Genomic DNA, 17,698 nt, shown 5'->3' with positions numbered 1-17,698 from the left:
AGGAAAAAGGCTTGCAGCACAGTCTCTTCACTGAATTGCCTCCCAGTCTTCAATGATGATGTGCCGGATTTGGACTCTGTCAGGGGATCAGAGGTGATCATTCTCCCTCCCTTCTGCTTGCTTCCAGTTTCTCTATGGGTAAAAAAAAGAAAAGAAAAAGGGGGTGAGGCACCACAAGTAAGTTAGAGTGGCTCAGCATGTCTGCTGGTGCATTCTGCTTGACTTGAGAGCAAGCAAATACCAGGTAGGAAGGTATAAGCCACAAAATGTTGGCACCCTGCCAAAAGCAAAACTGTTCTCCAGTTCAGGCCCTGGCCCCTATGAGGGAAAGCAGTGTTATAATGCACATGTAACAGGACCTGGTCAGCACACCCATTTTGGCAAGATTAGCAGCCATTTTACAGTTACTTTGAGTTGGAAGAAAAAAAAGTTATACAAATAATTCAATCATGCCAGACTCTTAACCTCTTTCTTTCCTCTGATATTCAAATGGAGAAGTTCCATGGAGGGAGGTGGGGGGCTACAGATTTATCCTTAGGCACAGCAGAGACTGCACAACTCCAATTCACAATGGAGATATTGTAGTAGCTGACCTCCAGGCATGTTAAAGTTCCTCTTCCCACCCTTTCTGCCAGTGGAGCAATTGAGGGAACACCCTATAGAACTGACTCTCTTCCCCCTACATAAATGATGCTTCCTAGAAGGGCTTTTAAGTCAAAATGAATCTTGTACTGCTAAAAATGACTGCAGCTGTTTAATTGAAAGAAAACAATTCCAAGGTGTTTCTGCTTGGGTAGCCCCTTTTTGGATACCTCCTTGAGCGCTTCCCAGTCATTATTTGTGTTCCTAAATGGAAGAACCTGAGGTTTTCCTTGACAACATTTGGGAGTGCTAGAACTCAATTGGCTGGGAAAATCCTAGGTAATCAGCAGGACAAGAGGAGGAGGAGATAGCTCTTCCTCCTCAGAAAGGGGGATAATACCTTAGTGGGGAGACTGTTTAGAAGATAGCATCTGGTGACTCTCAATTCTGGGGCATGACCTTCAGCTCTTGGAGGGGCAATGGGAAACTGTCTTTTGGGGGGATCCAATATTCCTATGTGCTCATAGGGTTCCCACCCCCTGAGTGGTCCCTACTACATCTGATTGTTGGAGATGGGATATCTTTAGTGTGGGTCACCTGATTTCAGCTTGAAGGTGGCCAAGACTGTGAAGGATCTAAATTCCCTTCCTAGGGAAGCGAAGGACAGAGTATTGAATCACTGTGGATGGGAGTGGAGTTGCACTCATCTTTTAAGGCCACAGTTGGTAGAGGAAAACAAAATGTCCAGGTATCCTCACAATAGAAAGAGTGAGGCTCTGCTTAATCTCTCCCCCCACCCCCCAGTCTCTCTCTCCAGGCTACTATATTCAGTGACTTTGTGACTCATATCCTCCTGCATTGGGTTCAGCATTCCTCAGAGGAGGCTGTAATGACCTTTCTCTCAAGTAATGATGTGCAGAAGTGGGCGATGTCGACTCTTCCTACACGGGGACCAACTGCTCCCATACAGAGCTCCTTTTGGTCAGATCCCCATCAGCTTGATCAGTGCTAGATTAAGATGGGGTCATAGAGTTTATAGCTGTGCATTTTAGGAACTCCCCCACAAAGCAACAGCCATTACAATCTTAGCCTTGTTGAACAGTTTTATCCTCTCTGAGAATTGTCTTGTGGAGTGGTCCTGGAAGTTTAGGGACTAAATTCAGAGGCTAGCCGTGAATGCCTATTGGAAGCTCCTCCACCCAACCAAGAACAATCCTGGTTGGGGTCTGTTTCAGAGGCTATAAGCAATCCAGTCAAGCAACTTTATTCCTTAGGGAAGTATTCCAGGACAATGAATTTGACTGGAGCAGTCACCTCTTTGTTGCAGGCTGCTGTGTTCTGGTATGCTTCTTCACAGAAACATTAGTCTTCTGCATTAGGTGGTAGAACATCACTAGGGAGGGCACTCCTTGACTTCTCAGTGTAGGCCTGAGGAATAATGGTATTAGGCTAGTTTGGTCAGTCACAGGTTTTGGGGCTCCATCTCTTCCTTGAAAAGAGGTTGTGGCATAGTGCTATTTATTTCAGGTCTCCTAGTAGGGGAAGTAAATTATTTTCTTCTTGTGGTCTCCATGGAGAATGTCAGACTTTTTATTAGATAAATCTTACATTACTCCAGTATGTACCTAGATCTTCAGCTAGAATAATAATCTTATTTATTCTTCGTTTAATATAACTTTGTTATCCCCTTTTATTTGATCCAAGTTTCTACGCCCTGTTCAATGTAATTGCATTCTTACATGCTTGTTACCGTTATAATGTAAACCGAGATATGTAATTTTTTACATGAATCCCGGTATATAAAAATGTTAAATAAATAAATATCTGTATAGAGGCGCAATGGGCATTTCCTCTTATCCCTTTCAGGGGTTACTGCCAGATATTTCTCAGATGCATTACCCTGTATCCCTTACTGGCAGCTGTGATGCTCTCCCCTTGTGCTAGCCAGTACTCCATATAGATGTCAGTCAAGAAGTAGTAATGGCCTCCCTAGTCAGATATCTGCCTGCTCAGAGCTAAGGTAGAGCAAAAAGCCAGGATTATGCAGGGGTGGAAATCCTATGCTGACTGATGATTATCTCATAGTTAGTCCTTCCCAGTCTCTGAAGTATAGGAAAGCCCTTATGATCCAAAGAAGAAAGATGACCTTATGGCTAGGGATGTATGGGCTCAAAGCCTCACTCTCTGCAGTTGTACAATTTCCTCTTCCACCCTGTTCTGCATGTCTTGTGCTCCAAAGCAATGGACTTGAATGTAGTACCTTAGGTACAGACCCATGTGCATCTCACTCAGTTCGCTCTCCTCTCAGGGTAATATTTAGTAGCCCAGGGTTGCAAGACTATTTTATCCCTCTCTAGGGAAGTTATAAGGAGCCTGAGCAGATGTATTTTCACAGTTGCCTCCCTGCAGGAAATGGATCTTGAAGTTTCTTCCTGAATCTTTCACACCATAGGCATTAGCTTTATAGGTTGAGAAGGAAGTTATGATCTGGGCAGCTGAAGTGGGGCCAAGAATCCTAGTGGAAAATTAGTGGGTCCAAGTATAGGCATGCCAGAATTCCTGGCTTCTAGTTCAGAAGGCAGAGCTGGTAGTAGTGGTCAATTTAATGCCATTAGCAGATGTGAACAAACTGAGAGACTCTAGTAGCCCTGAGGTAACCTGGTAAATGAGTTAGATATGGTCTGGGACGGAGTTTGCCTGCAGGATCTAGCATCAGCTCACATGGCCAACACTATTGTCATGTAGACAAAATATTTGAGCTGATGTTTTTGAGATCCTGAAATGTAAGGACTGGTAGAAGTGGCCTTTATTCTGTTAGGGATCAGATGGTGTGCTTTCATGAACAGATTTCAAATCAACTCCATGAAGTTCCAAGGCAAGCAAGTTCTTCAGCCAAAAAAGGTAGGTATGAACCAGGGGGTTCAGATAGCCTGGTAGAACCATGACCAGCATCCAGTCTTCAACAGTCTTTCCACCAGAAGCTTGGACATCCTCTGGACTGAGTTCTAAAGGTGCAAGCAGGGGTGCTTCTTCACCCCTTTCCCCTAGTCAGAGGTTTCTTCCTTAGAAGAACCCTTCCATTCTCTTGCAATCTTGGCTATTATGGGAATCGGGCTGCATTTTGTTTATGAACATTTTCCTAAAGATAGTCTTAAGGCAGATTACAATAAATTTAAATGAACAGAGGCATTAGAACAGATTTGAATCAGAATTTATAGTTAATGTGGCATTGGGATCTAGTATAGGAAAAACTATTTGTGAATAGTTTCAAGACCGAGTTGGGTCCCTGATATATAACACAGTTCCTTGTAGGGAGTTCAGGAAGCTGAGCCAAAGATACTTATTGGGGTTACAGTCTTCAGTGGCACAAAAGAGGGCCATGTTTTGGACCTCAGAGTTTTGAGCCTCTGCAAGGTCAGTTTACACAAGGAGACACTATTTCTCTTTGAGGGGTCCATTTCTTCAATCTTGTCCTTCCACCAGGCATAACTTGCAAATCTCTGAGGCCAGAAATTATCTCAAGCTTGCTGCAGGGGCACAGTCACAGAAGCTTTCTTTCTACTCACTTCTGAGGTGTCTATGGTAGATCTCCTAGACTTGGCTTAGTTTTGAAGGGATCTGGCATCACTTCCTTTTGAGCTTCACAGGGCAGCATCTATTTGATCTATTAATGTGTCCTGTTAAAGCATAGTGGTTTCTAAGACATCAATCTCAGAAGTAATCAAGTATGTTGACCCACACCAGCAAGAATTTGCAGGTCGATGAAGACACAGGAGTTCTTGTAGGCAGATTCAAAATCTGTCTCTTTAGAAGGTAATGGCAGGGCAGCACCCTTGCCTCCATTGCATCTCTGCTTATAAGCACCTTAGTGTGGGTGTGCAAGCCAGGAAGGATTGTCTTGGATGCAGGAGCTCTAAGAACTATCACAACTTCCTCCCAACCAGTCTGTGTGGAGCTTTGGTACATTCCACTTGTCTGGACTTGTCTGGCATGGAGATTAAGGAAGATGAAATTTAACTTTACCTATTAATATCCTTTCCTTTAATCCTGTCAGACCAGCCCAGAAGCTGCCCAAGGGAAGCTTCAGTGATCAAGGACTTGCCGACTGATAGGTTCAGAAATCTGTTATTGCTCATTCTGAGGCAACTGGCCTAATTGTGAGCTTGATGTAGGAATTCTTATTCCTGAGTTAATCAAGGAGTGAAGGTTTTTGGCTTTATTGGTTTTTGGTTGAGGGTGATTTGGAAATAAAAACAAACAATTATCTTCACTTATCATAGCCTTGGCATATGCTGTTGAAGAGCTGAAGGCAATACTAGACCTTTATAGGAGGCATAAAGTCAGCTTTTGAGCATTTTCCTATTTCTGTCTGCTGGCAGGAGGCCATAATTCACTTACCTTGATCGGTCTGGCAGGACTAAAGGAAAGGAAATTAGCAGATAAGTTTAAATGTCATAATTTCCAGTCTGCTTCTCTTCCATGCCCTGGAGGCTGCTGCTGTTTCCAGTCCCAGGGTGCTACTGTTTCTCACCTACTGTGGCTAGGCTTCAGTACCTGATGGCAGGTGCCAGATGATAACCCTGCCATAGGATATGCACTTAGTTTTCTGATCATGAACAGTTAAAACCAACTCATAATGACCACGCATCCATATTTTTGATCATGCAAACATTTCTTGTATTCAGTTTCTTTCCAGGCTAAACATTCCTTTATTTCACTTCCTGACACCTAAACCTTTAAACAATCCTTGTGGTGTAATCCTGTATTCTACCCCTGTCCTCTAATTCTACTGTAAATTATATTTTTTTGCCTTTTAGCTCCAACTACATTCCTGCTCTTCAGTCAAAAGAATGCTATTAATCGGATGGTGATTGATGAGCAGCAGAGTCCAGATATCATTCTTCCTATCCATAGCCTCCGCAATGTCCGGGCTATAGACTATGACCCAGTGGATAAGCAGCTGTATTGGATTGATTCTCGGCAGAACATCCGAAGAGCCCAGGAAGATGGCAGCCAGGTATGTGGGGATTAATTTTGATTAATTTATTTTCTTCAAATGTTCTATCAAATTTCTCTTTCCCTATCCTTCCTACTGCTGTCCTCTCTCCTCCTTCATTACTGCTCCCCCCTTCCCTTCCCTGTTTATTGTATTTCTCTCTCTTGTTATTTTGTTACAATGTAAACCGGCATGATGTTTCAACGAATGTCGGTATATAAAAATCAACAAATAAATAAATATGCCTATCTGTGCAGAGGAACAAAACAGATTGGATAGTATGAAACTTGGTCCTAAATAAATTAATTATTTTCGGCACTGTAGCTTGGAGAACACACCTTTTGAGATGAGATCCTAACCACATAGAAAAACAGAAATCCCTTTAATTTCTTTCAAAAGTAAGGGTATTGATTCCAGTACCTTGCCCAGACTCTATTTACTCCTCAGTTGCTGGGTCAGTCATAAAGTAACCTTGATTTTTTTTTTTTTTTAGATAACTGCATGTTGCTTAAATAATATTGTAATATGTAGGCTAGATATGATTCTTGTGGATGAGACCATGCTGGCTTTCTTATCTTGAACTGTCAAGTACTGCCCTTTGCCCAGACAGCAGATGTTCCATATGGATAGGGATGTGCATTCAATTTATTTTGTTTTTAGTGCACGCTAAAATGAGCAGAAAAAAACTGGATAATAAAATGAAAATAAATATTTTTCAGTTGCACATCTTTAAATTGGTTATTGCTTCAGCCTTCTTGTGGATTCTCCAAGGACTAGAAGGATGGTAGTCCTCACACGTAGGTGACATCAGATGGAGCCCAGCTTGGAAAAACTGTTGTCAACGTTTCTAGAAACTTTGGCACACTGAGCATGCCCATCATGCCGCTAACCACATGTCCATGCAGGGTCCATCTTCAGTCTCTTCCTTTCTGCGAAGCTTTCGCCTCACAGGAGTGGAGCTTGCACGTGTTTCTTTGTTTTTCTGCAGTTTTTCATACCTGCATTGTGTAGGGTCCCTTGCATTTTTCTTGGGATTTTCCTCTGTTATTTTGGTAAGTTCCTCGGGTTCTCGTGGTCGATCGCTGACTATCGCCTCCTGGAGGCCACCACGTTCTTTTTGCGATGGCATCATCTGGCTTTCGCCGATGCCCCCAGAGCATGTCCATCACAGACCCCCATGAGGTCTGTGTCCTCTGCCTGGGCGTATCCCACGATGTCTGCGGTTGTAATCTTTGTGCATAGATGACCCCCCCCCCCCCCCCCCCCCCCAAGGGCCATCGGGCACACTTGGACAAGATGGAGAAGTTATTGGGCTCTAATTCGGATCAATCATCAGTGTCTGGGACATCTACCCCGCTTGGTAAGGAGGTCCCAGCCTCAATCCCTTTGGGGGTTGCCTCTGCTGCCGCTCCTCAGTCCAGAGATCGGGGCAGGGGACTGAGCACGATCGATGTCTTCCAATTCCAGGTCAGGTTCTTCTGCATCACCGTTGGTCCTGGGTAAGGACAGAGGTGACCATCGGAAGGAGTTAAGGAAACATTACCTTCGATCTTCTTCCTCCAGACTGGACCGCGGACAAGCATCGACCACATTGGTACCTCCCCTGAAATGGTCTCGACTGGAAGAAGCAACTCCTTCTGGTCCTTCCGAAGCCTCTCTGCCTCCACCGGCACCAGTGGGGAGGACTCAGTGTCTCCCCGTGAACCAGGGGACATTCTGATTCTGCCGCCACCTTCTCTTCAAGCCGTTTTGTCCTCAGCAGCTTTGGAGGAGGAGTTGGAGAGGTTTGACCGGGACCGCCGCAGGAGGTGACCCCCGCTGGTGCTTGCTCCTTTATTGGAGTGGCTCTATATGCTGCTCGGTATCTTACCGATACAGCCGGCACCAATGCCCCAGGCCCCTTCGCAGCTGAAGGGAGCATCCCTGCTGCCACCACTAGTTCCCATTCCGGTGAGCAATTCCTCAGACTAGGAAGGTCGTTGGGTTCGGGGGCACTTTGCTTGCACACAGCTCTCCCAGGGCCATCGAGATCTGTGCCCCCTGGTGCCTCCAAAGTCGCTAGATCCATCGGCACTGATATGATCTTAAGCCCCTCTGGTGCCCTCTGTTCCCTCTTTGGTTCCGACAAGGCCTGTGCTTAGGGTACAGTTGGATGCTCGGCTCCCCTGCATCTCTGGACATGTACAGTGAGGGGGGAGGTCCCCTATGATCCCTGGGAAGGGGAAGCATCCCTGTCCTCCACAGAGGAATCAGAAGATTTTACCTCTGAGCCCTCTCCACAGGAGGAGCGGCGAAAATCCCCCCCCCCCTCCCCCCGGAGGATCTCTCCTTTGCCGGATCGTAAAGGCCATGGCGGAGTCTGTGCCTTTCCAGCTGTTAATGGAGCAGGACTCGAGGCACAAGATGCTAGAGATCTTACAATTCCTGGATGCCCTGAAGGAGGTGGTGGCTGTTCCAGTCCATAACATCTTTAAGGAGCTGGTAGCCTGTCTCTGGGAGCACCCCATCTCAGTTCCTCTGGTGAACTACAAGACGGACATGGTTTATCTGGTCCAGCCTACCACCAGTTTCGAACGCCGTCAGCTTCCTCACCAGTCAGTGGTGATAGATTCAACCTTGAAGAAGGCAAAGAGGCTTTGCACTCATGCCTCAGCCTCCCCAGGCCGGGAGCATAGATCTCTGGACACTCTCGGGTGTCGGGTGTTTCAAGGAGCTATGTTAACGGCCAGGATTGCTTGTTACCAATTATATATGGGTCAGTACTCCAGAAACCTATGGATCAGGCCCAGGAGTTTGGAGAACGCCTCCCACAGCAATTTTAGAAGGAGTTCCCAGAGGGTAGTGCAGCAGGGCCTCGAGTGTGATAAGCACAAGGTCCGCTCGGCATATGATGCCTTCAAGACAGCCATGAGAACCACCACAGCGTGCATAGGGGCTTGGCTGCATGCCTCTGATCTGAGCCCTGAGGTCCAGGACTCTGACACATTTGCCCTGTATGGGGGAAAATCTCTTTGGAGACAGGATGAAGGAGGCGGTAGCACAACTGAAGGACTATCATGAGACCCTTCAGCAGTTGTCAGACAGTACTTCGGACACCCAGCTTCCCAAAAAGCCCCCTTGGCAGTATCCAAGTGAAGGGGGGAGGTGGTCGACTACAGTTATTCGCAGACCGATGGACTTCGATGACATTGGACTTCTGGGTCCTATCCATCGTGCACCAGGGATACAGGTTGCATTTCCAACGAGTTCTACCCCACTTACCTCCATGTCCTCAGTGTAAAGCAGTAGGGAACTTGCAGATACTTCAGGTAGAGCTCTTTGGCCTTGTAATGGCTCGGGCAGTCTAACCAGTTCCGCCCAGCCAGTCCAGGTATTTCCTGATTCCCAAAAAAACTGGTGGCCTTCAGCCCATCCTGGACCTGTGGACGTTGAACCGGTTTCTAGTCAGAGAAAAGTTCAAAATGGTCTCTGGCACCTTGATTCCCCTCCTCAGGGCGGGAGGCTGGCTCTGCTCCCTCTCTCTCAAAGATGTATACACTCGTATCCCTATTTCTCAGGCGGATCGCCGGTACCTGCGATTCCTTGTAGACTAGAAACATTGTCAGTACCGGATGCTGCCTTTCGTCCATGCCCCGCGTTTTCACCAAGTGCCTCACAGTGGTTGGAGACTAGAAACATTGTCAGTACCGGGTGCTGCCTTTCGTCCATACCCCGTGTTTTCACCAGGTGCCTCACGGTGGTTGGAGCCTATCTTCGAAGGCGAGGAGTTCATGTTTTCCCTTATCTCAATGATTGACTTATCAAGAGTGACTCCAGGCAGGGGGCACAGAATGTCCTGCAAGTCATGATCTGAGTCTTGGAAACTCTGGGATTTCTGATCAACTATCTGAAATTCCAGCTGGAGATGGGCTTATTGGGGCCCAGCTGGACACCATGCAGACAAAGGCTTTTCTGCCTCAAGACAGGGTAGAGACCCTTGTGGTGCTCAGGTAGTCTCCAGCTTCTCCCATGTCTCAGCACCCAGTTTTTCCGATTACTGGTTCTTATGGTAGCAACAGTGCACGTCATGCCATTTGCTCGGCTTCACATGCTCAGGGCTCAGTGGACATTACTCTCCCAGTGGTGTCAAGCTACCCAGGACCTTCGGGCTCATGTCCTAATCACCATGCTCCTTTGGCAATCCTTCGTGTAGTGGGTGACCCCCATCAAATCTGGAGCGGGGGATGCCTTTCTGGAGCCCAAAACCCTAGATTGTCCTCACCATGGACGTGTCCCATATGGGTTGGGGAGTCCATGTTGCAGGCCTCCACACCCAAGGCCTTTGGTCCTTGCAGGAGTTGTGGTCCCAGATCAACTTCCTGGAATTGCCCGGGTCATCCGGTACGCCCTGCAGGTATTTAGAGAGCAACTTCTCAACAAAGGCGATCCTTGTTCAGACCGACAATCAGGTATATATATGTGGTATCTGAACAAGCAGGGAGGAACAGGGTCGTATGCCCTTTGTCAGGAGGCAGTCCAGATCTGGTCGTGGGCCATCGAGAATAACATTCTCCTCAGGGCAGGGTACCTCCCCAGAGTGGACAACGTCCTTGTGAACTCCTTGAGCCGAGCTTTCCAGCCTCATGAGTGGTCCCTTAATCAAGAGGTAGCGAACCGCATCTTTCACTTGTGTGTGACCTGGACATGAACCTCTTTGCTTTTCTAGAGAACAGTACAGGAAGGTGTATCACTTCTGCACCCTAGGCCGGATGAGCAGAGGATCGGTGGCAGATACCTTTTCGATTCACTGGGGCACTGGGCTGCTATATGCTTACCCTCCAGCTCATCTCAAAAACACACCAAAAGCTCCAACAGGACAAGGGGTATCATGATCCTAATCGCACCATTTTTGGCCTTGCCAGGTTTGGTTCCCACATCTACAGGAGCTGGCCTCGCGCGCGCACACACACACACACAACCCCCCGATCCAGTTGGGGACTGCTCTGAACCTAATCTCTCAGGACCAGGGCAGGCTCCACCACCCCAACCTCCAAGCCCTGACTCTCACGGCTTGGATGTTGACTGGGTGACTTGTACAGGCTCTGGGCCTTTTGGAGGGTGTATCGCAAGTCCTGTTGGAATCCCGAAAGACTTCCATGAGAGAATCCTACAATCTCAAATGGATCTGGATCTCTTCTCTTGTTTCCCACCGAAGCTTGTGGACTACCTGTTGTACCTCTCCGAGTCTGGTCTGCAGACTACATCGGTACCTCCATTTCCACCCATCTGCTTGTGGGGCGGATCATGCAGGGCTTGTTACAACTTAAGCCCCCCACCTGGCTGCCAATAGGCTCCTGGGACCTCAACGTTGTCCTCAGGCTCATGAAGGCCCCATTTGAGCCATTGCAGTCCTGCGACCTGAAATACCTTTCCTGGAAGGTCATCTTCTTGGTTGCGGTTACTTCAGCATGCAGGGTGAGTGAGCTACGGGCTCTGCACACTCTGGATTGTAAAAGGGCTCTGGCCTTTTACTTGGAGCGGACAGCACCTCACCCGCATATCCACTCAGCTTTTTGTCTCCTTTGACACAGATTGGGGGTTGTGGTATCCAAACAGACCGTATCACATTGGCTTGCGGACTGTATTTCCTTCTGCTCCACTCAAGCTGGCTTACAGCTTGAGGACCATGTCAGGGCTCACTCCATGCGGGCCATGTCAGTTTCAGTGGCTCACTTGCATGCGGTTCCCATTCATGAGATTTGCAGAGCGGCGACCTGGAGTTCTTTCCACATGTTTGCCTTGCATTATTGCCTAGATAAGGATAGCCGGCTGGACAGTCAGTATTCTGTAATCTTTCAGCCATGAAACCCAACTCTCTCCCTCTGTGGGCCCTTCCTTTGCTGCAGGCCTGCTCCTCTAGTTCTTGCAGCTCTAGTTGTTCATGTTGGCACCTGTTCTATGTTGCACATGTTGGGATTGGCCTAGAGCTACTTAATCACCCATGTATGAGGACTACCATCCTGCTTGTTCTTGGAGAAAGCAAAGTTGCTTACCTGTAATAGGTGTTCTCAAAGGACAGCAGGATGTTAGTCCTCACGAAATCCACCTGCTGCCCCATAGAGTTGGGTTTCTCTCAGTTTATTTTATTTTTGGCGAAATAAGACTGAAGAGGGACCCTGCGTGGACGTGTGGTCAGCATGCTGGGCATGCTCAGTGTGCCAGTCAAAGTTTCTGGAAACTTTGACACAAGTTTTTCCGTGCAGGGCTCCATCTGATGTCACCCATGTGTGAGAAATAACATCCTGCTAACCTTGGAGAACACCTGTCGCAGGTAAGCAACTCTGCTAACCATGCTTCCTGCTAGCATTTCCAGTGCATTTGGTTAAAGGAACTCTTGCAGAAAATGACAGCTAAGTCTCTTGCTTGGCATGGCCATATCTCATCGTTAGGTCAAATGGGATGATTGTTTCCTCAGTCTTCCCAGTTATGCTTTTGTGTAGCATTTATTTTTCAAGGTAAGGCATTTTCTCTAATCTCTCAATTTCAGAGCCTAACAGTGGTGGCTAGTGCAGTCCCAAATCAGAATTTTGACATTCAACCCTATGACCTTAGCATCGATATCTACAGCCGTTACATCTACTGGACCTGTGAGGCCACTAATGTCATTAATGTAACACGTCTGGATGGAAGACCAATTGGAGTGGTGTTAAAAGGGGAACAAGACAGACCCAGGGCCATTGTGGTCAACCCAGAGAGAGGGTATGTTGATGAATCTGTCTTTGTATTGCTTTAGAGAGGTAGGGGAATGGAGAAAAGGGGGTTGAAAAGGAATGTTAGGGAGGCAGATGAATTATAGCTCAGCATTTCTATTAGACTAGTTTTGTAAAAAGTGAGGAGGAATGAGGTTTTTTTCCTAGAATTATTTTGTCATATGCTTAGAATGAACAAAGCCCTGTTATACATATGATCCAGAATATTTTCCTTTTGGTAACTGCCTTCTCCAGCTCCCGTTTGACCTGTAGCCAAACGTTTTGTGTATAGTTGTGTGTTTAGTTATGCCTTTTGCTTTTAATAGGTTGAGCAGAGAATTAGTCTTTAACATTTACTTTATTTTCTACCTCGTCACCATAGTGTGATTGATTGTCTTAATGCATCTGGAATATTGGTGATGGTATTCTAACCCTCCATGTTTCAGGTACATGTATTTTACCAACATGCAGGAAAGGTCAGCCAAAATTGAGAGGGCTGCATTGGATGGCACAGAAAGGGAGGTGCTCTTTTTGAATGGCTTGAGTAAACCTATAGCCTTGGCACTGGACAACAAGTTGGGCAAACTGTTCTGGGCAGACTCTGACCTTCGACGCATTGAGAGCAGCGACCTTTCAGGTATGTTTGCAACTCGTCTTCAATAAAACAGCTTGAATGCTGTTAATACTATATTTTAATTTGTTGTTGGCCCCAGATTAGAATGGTGAAATGTGATCAAGAATTAATGTAGACATTTCCTTTTAAATCTAATGTCCTGCATTGATAGATTTAAATACTGCATATACTAGTAATACAAATTGTGGTCATAAAAATGCCATTTGGCTTCCTGGTGTGTTCACGTTTGGCAAAATTCTGGGCAGTGGTTTTCTCAGGTATTGTCCAGATTGTGGTGAGAAAAATGGTGTGATCTTATCGTTTAGTTCTATCAGGTGATTTGTCTTTATCTTCTGTGTCTAAAGGGAAAAGGCCATTTATTAGTATTTCCTTATTAGCTAAGAAATCATACTCAGGCCTTGGTTAGATGGTAATGAACTGCTTGGGGAGCACAGACAGCAATTGATGAAGCAGATAGCATCTTTTTTGAGATTTTAAATTGGGTTTTAGATCTCCAGGAATACCGGTATAAACTGTTATGGACATGTTCCTTCACATGAAAAACCGAATTGTTCAGTTGTAGGGTCTAGTGAATGAGGGGTGAAGCACAATGGGGTGAAGCACAATGAGGGGTGAAGCACCTGCAAGCACTGGCTTGTATGGTGTGCTTGCAGGTGAAAATGAAAGATAATGGAAGGCTATGTGTTTGAAAAGTGATCAATACTGAGCTATTTTCTGTTTGTTCTGTCATAATTGTGATTAAGCTGTAAGTGACACAGTTTTAAGGTACTCTTGTATTATTGCAGCAGTTGACCTGTGTTTGTATTTTGTCTTCTGACAAAAATAATTAATATAAAAATGCCAGTTAACTCTATGCTTTTTATATACCATCCCAGCGAATGATCACAACGGTTTACATAAATTGCATATAAGTACAGTGTAATATCACAAGATTTACATATTCATTAAAGAAGAAATAATTAACAGTTATAATATTAATATGTTCAATAACAGTTTATGTGGAAAAATAATTTGTGCTGGTAAAACAACTGAAAAGGCACACTAGATAGGTTTAAAGTAAAAAAAAAAGTCAGTCACCATTGTTCAGCGCTTGTCGTATGCACAACTGTATTAATCATTTTCTAATTGGAGTAGCCTGTGCATTATATCAGAATGTAATATTTAGATAAAAACTTTAGGGGTCCATTTTCAGCCATTCTCTAGCCAGCAGAGTTAGCCAGATCAATTTATTTGGCTAACTCCACTCCAAAACTCCCCTGAACTGCCTCTGGGTCATCTTTCTAAATATTTATTTGGCTAACTACTTAGCTGGGTATCTCTGAAGTGGTCAGCTAGTGGAAATTTTCACATCCTGATGTTCAACTAAATCAGAACTTAGCCAGATATATGCGCCAGTAAGATTTCTGCTTCTACTTTTAAAACCATGCAGTTTTGGTCTCAAAGGTTGTACAAAGATGAAATTGCTAGATAGTTCCCAGTTCCGTTTTTGATCCAAGTTTATCTCCCTTGTTCAATGTAATCGCATTCTCACATGCTTGTTTAATGTTCTAATGTAAACCGAAGTGATTTGTAACTTTGCTACATGAACTGCGGTATATAAAAATGTTAAATAAATAAATAAATAGTTTACCCAAGGTTAATGCTGAGATCCCAGCTAACATTGTGAAGAGCTTTGATTTCTTTTGCATGGTTTGTATTCCAGCAACCATATAACTAATGTATGTAATGTCTAAATAATGTAATATAATAATATAACTAAATAATGTAATGTCTGATATATTGTGCCCCGCTTATTCACATCAATTCTTGTCTTTCCCCTCCCCTAAAAGGTAGGAAAGTAAATGACAGTAGTAACCTTCATTACCACCAAAATAACTTGGCTCAATATCCTTTCTAGCTGTCTGTATTAGCAGAGAACGATCCAAAGTGTGGATCTTAATTGGGGGCAGATATGCTGTGTTTTTGCCTTACTTTCTGAATCAGGTGTTTGATATAGATGCAGAGAGACTTTCATTTTTACATTGCAATATATTAATTGACCTGACATTGCAGTATATTGATTGAACTGACATAAGAATTGTCCCAAAATGTTTTTCTTAGTAACTTGCCGTTGCTATTGAAGAAAGGGACCTGTGTGATTTCAGAATCTTGTGCAGAGAATTTTTGGATAATTCTGATGCTGGCATATTACTTGGTATCTTCTGCAAATAGATTTCTCCAGAACCAAAACAAAATGTTGTTTTATATTGGTTTTACTGTGATTCCTGTTGGTAGTGCTGTGAATGTCCCACATAGGATCATGTCCAGGCACAGTTGCTCAGCACAATTTACTAGCTTCTTGTTGATAGAGTGGTCAACGTTTCGGCGTACTTCAACACTGTCTCCAGGAACAATTCTTTGTGGACTCCCTGTTCATTGCTGAGTGACTCTGAGCCCTGCCCCCAGCAAGTGACAACGGTCAGCACCACCCCTGGTTTTCACTTAAGAGATTGCCTCTAAGCAAGCCTTGACTTAAGGGTCTGCTCCTTAGTAGGACCTAGTGGGTGGTGGACACAGGTGCAGGACTTGGAGTTGCTGCAGTATTATCCTTAGGTTACAGTTTTAGTCTTTCTGGTAAAAAATTAACCTGTGTGCTTAGCCAATATATTGTTTTAGTTAGTGATGGTTTTTTTTCATTTTTTAGTCATCCTGATTAATATTATTGTTTTTCATTATTCTTATGGTTGAGTTTGAGAAGGATTTCAGTGTTTCTAATATCAGTGATTATGGGTCAGGGATGCTATTGGGACCTTTATAAAATTCTAAACAGTTAGATATTATTGCTTAGCTTATATTCCAAGATACCACAATTATGTACATAATAATTAGTTATGATACTTTCACTTTGAATGACATCCATGTTAGTTATATTAACACTAGATCGATTTGGGGAAAAAATCCAGATCTGTGATGTCATTTCACAACATGCTCTGGAAGTATTAATAAGAGAGTCAGCACAGTGATGTAGATGCGTTCATTTTAAATCAGCTTTGCCTTCCAGGATTTTCCTATGTATGTCACCCTTATAGCTTTTGAAAAATGTTAAATCTTAAAAATTTACTTTTTTAAAGCACTGGATGTGAAAACCATCTTGGTTAAATTGTTGGGATATACTGTTTGTTTTATTTATATATATATATATATATATATATATATATATATATATATATATATATATATATATATATATATATATACACATATTCTCACCCCCCCCCCCCCCCCGATTGCTAATGTCTCAGATATTGTAACTGGCTGAAGACCTAATGTATTTATAGCTTAACTATGATGATGAATGTTATGGGAGTTTTTAACTTACATATTGATAATGCAGACTTTCAGCATGCTAAGACGTTTTAGCAGCCATGACAGAGGCCAGTTTGGGCCAGTTAATTCAAGGACCAAATCTCAAGACTAGCAATATTATGTTGTCATGAGATGATGCTTCAAATAAGGTGGTGATGTATGAGGTTATTTCAGTTCTAAGGTCTGATCATTCTTTAATTTTATGTTCATTAAAGATATTTTTAAAAAGTGGTAAACCAAAAGCAGATTTTAAAAAATATTAGATCTAAAGTAGATTTAGATGTCTTCTGAGAAAAATGGGAATTTTCATTAAATGAAATAGTGAACATGGATGTTACCAAACTAATAGATGAATGGCATAACTCTATCTAATATTTATAGCATGGCTTCTTTTAGTTTGATTACAGTAAGATGTGAAAACAATAGTCCCATGGTTTACATTTGAATTGATTCAGACTGGACAGGAAATCTGGGTGTAAATGAAACATCTTTCCGCCAATAACAAAGATCTATAACTAAGAATATATAAACAGAATGTTCAACAAGAAATTATTGTAATCTGATAAATTGTTTCAATTACTGAAAAGACTAAAGAAACCCCCAAATCAGAAGTAACATGTTATCGTAGACTGTGATCGTGTGGCAGATGATTTGAAAAGACTCCTTTCCACAATAATGATGACGTTTAGAGTACTAGTTTGGCTAATGTAAAATCAATTGCTTGGTCACAATTTGAGCCTGTTTCTCAGAGTAAAACTTCAGGAATTAATATCCCAATTAAAATCAACCTATTGTCCTCCTGGATCCCTGTACATTCTGGTTTGTACAAAGAATGAAAGTTACTACCTTTGGAGTTATAGCAGAAATAAATACATCATTGGAATCTGGCTATGTGCCATTGAGGTTAAAGCAAGCAGTACTAAGACCTATACAAAAAAAAAAACCTTGCAGTCTGAGGAAGAAGTATGGAATTATTGCCTGATTTCTAATTTACCCACATTGAGTAAGATTTTGGAACAATGATTATTAAAACATGAGTACCCTTGAAGAACATTATATAGTAAATCCATTTCAGTTCAGATTTAAGAAAGCCCACAACACAGAGCACTTTTACTACTTTTATCTGATGTCCTGAGTCAGTAAATGGTCAGAGGATTCTCCCAGGACAAGCAGGGATGGTAGTCCTCACCTGTGGGTGACTTCACTGGACGGAGCCCTATCACGGAAAACTTTTGTCAAAGTTTCTAGAACCTTTGACTGGCACACTGAGCATGCCATAATCCCTGTAGCCACAGTCTCTCTTTTTTTTTTTTTTTTCCGTGCTACAGTTGCCTCGCAGTTTAGGAGCTCCGTGAGATTTTCTCACTCCTTTTTTTCCTCACGGAAAAGTTTTGAAGTTTACTTCTTAGAAAT

The 17,698-nt window shown here is 43.7% G+C and overlaps 1 protein-coding gene across 1 annotated transcript in view; it reads left to right on the top strand.

The window, feature by feature from the left end:
* Nucleotides 1-17,698, top strand: part of LRP6 (LDL receptor related protein 6) — a 334,641-nt gene that overhangs the window by 279,015 nt on the left and 37,928 nt on the right. Inside the window, exons 13-15 of the mRNA XM_029599796.1 lie at nt 5,400-5,599; nt 12,105-12,316; nt 12,753-12,943. Coding sequence (XP_029455656.1) covers nt 5,400-5,599; nt 12,105-12,316; nt 12,753-12,943 — 603 coding nt within the window. The remainder of the gene's footprint in view (nt 1-5,399; nt 5,600-12,104; nt 12,317-12,752; nt 12,944-17,698) is intronic.

This window comes from Rhinatrema bivittatum, chromosome 4 (assembly GCF_901001135.1).
Source record: "Rhinatrema bivittatum chromosome 4, aRhiBiv1.1, whole genome shotgun sequence".
NCBI classification, from domain to species: Eukaryota; Metazoa; Chordata; class Amphibia; order Gymnophiona; family Rhinatrematidae; genus Rhinatrema; species Rhinatrema bivittatum.
The sequence above is the reverse complement of the archived record's forward strand: the minus strand, read 5'-3'. Positions and strand labels throughout refer to the sequence as shown.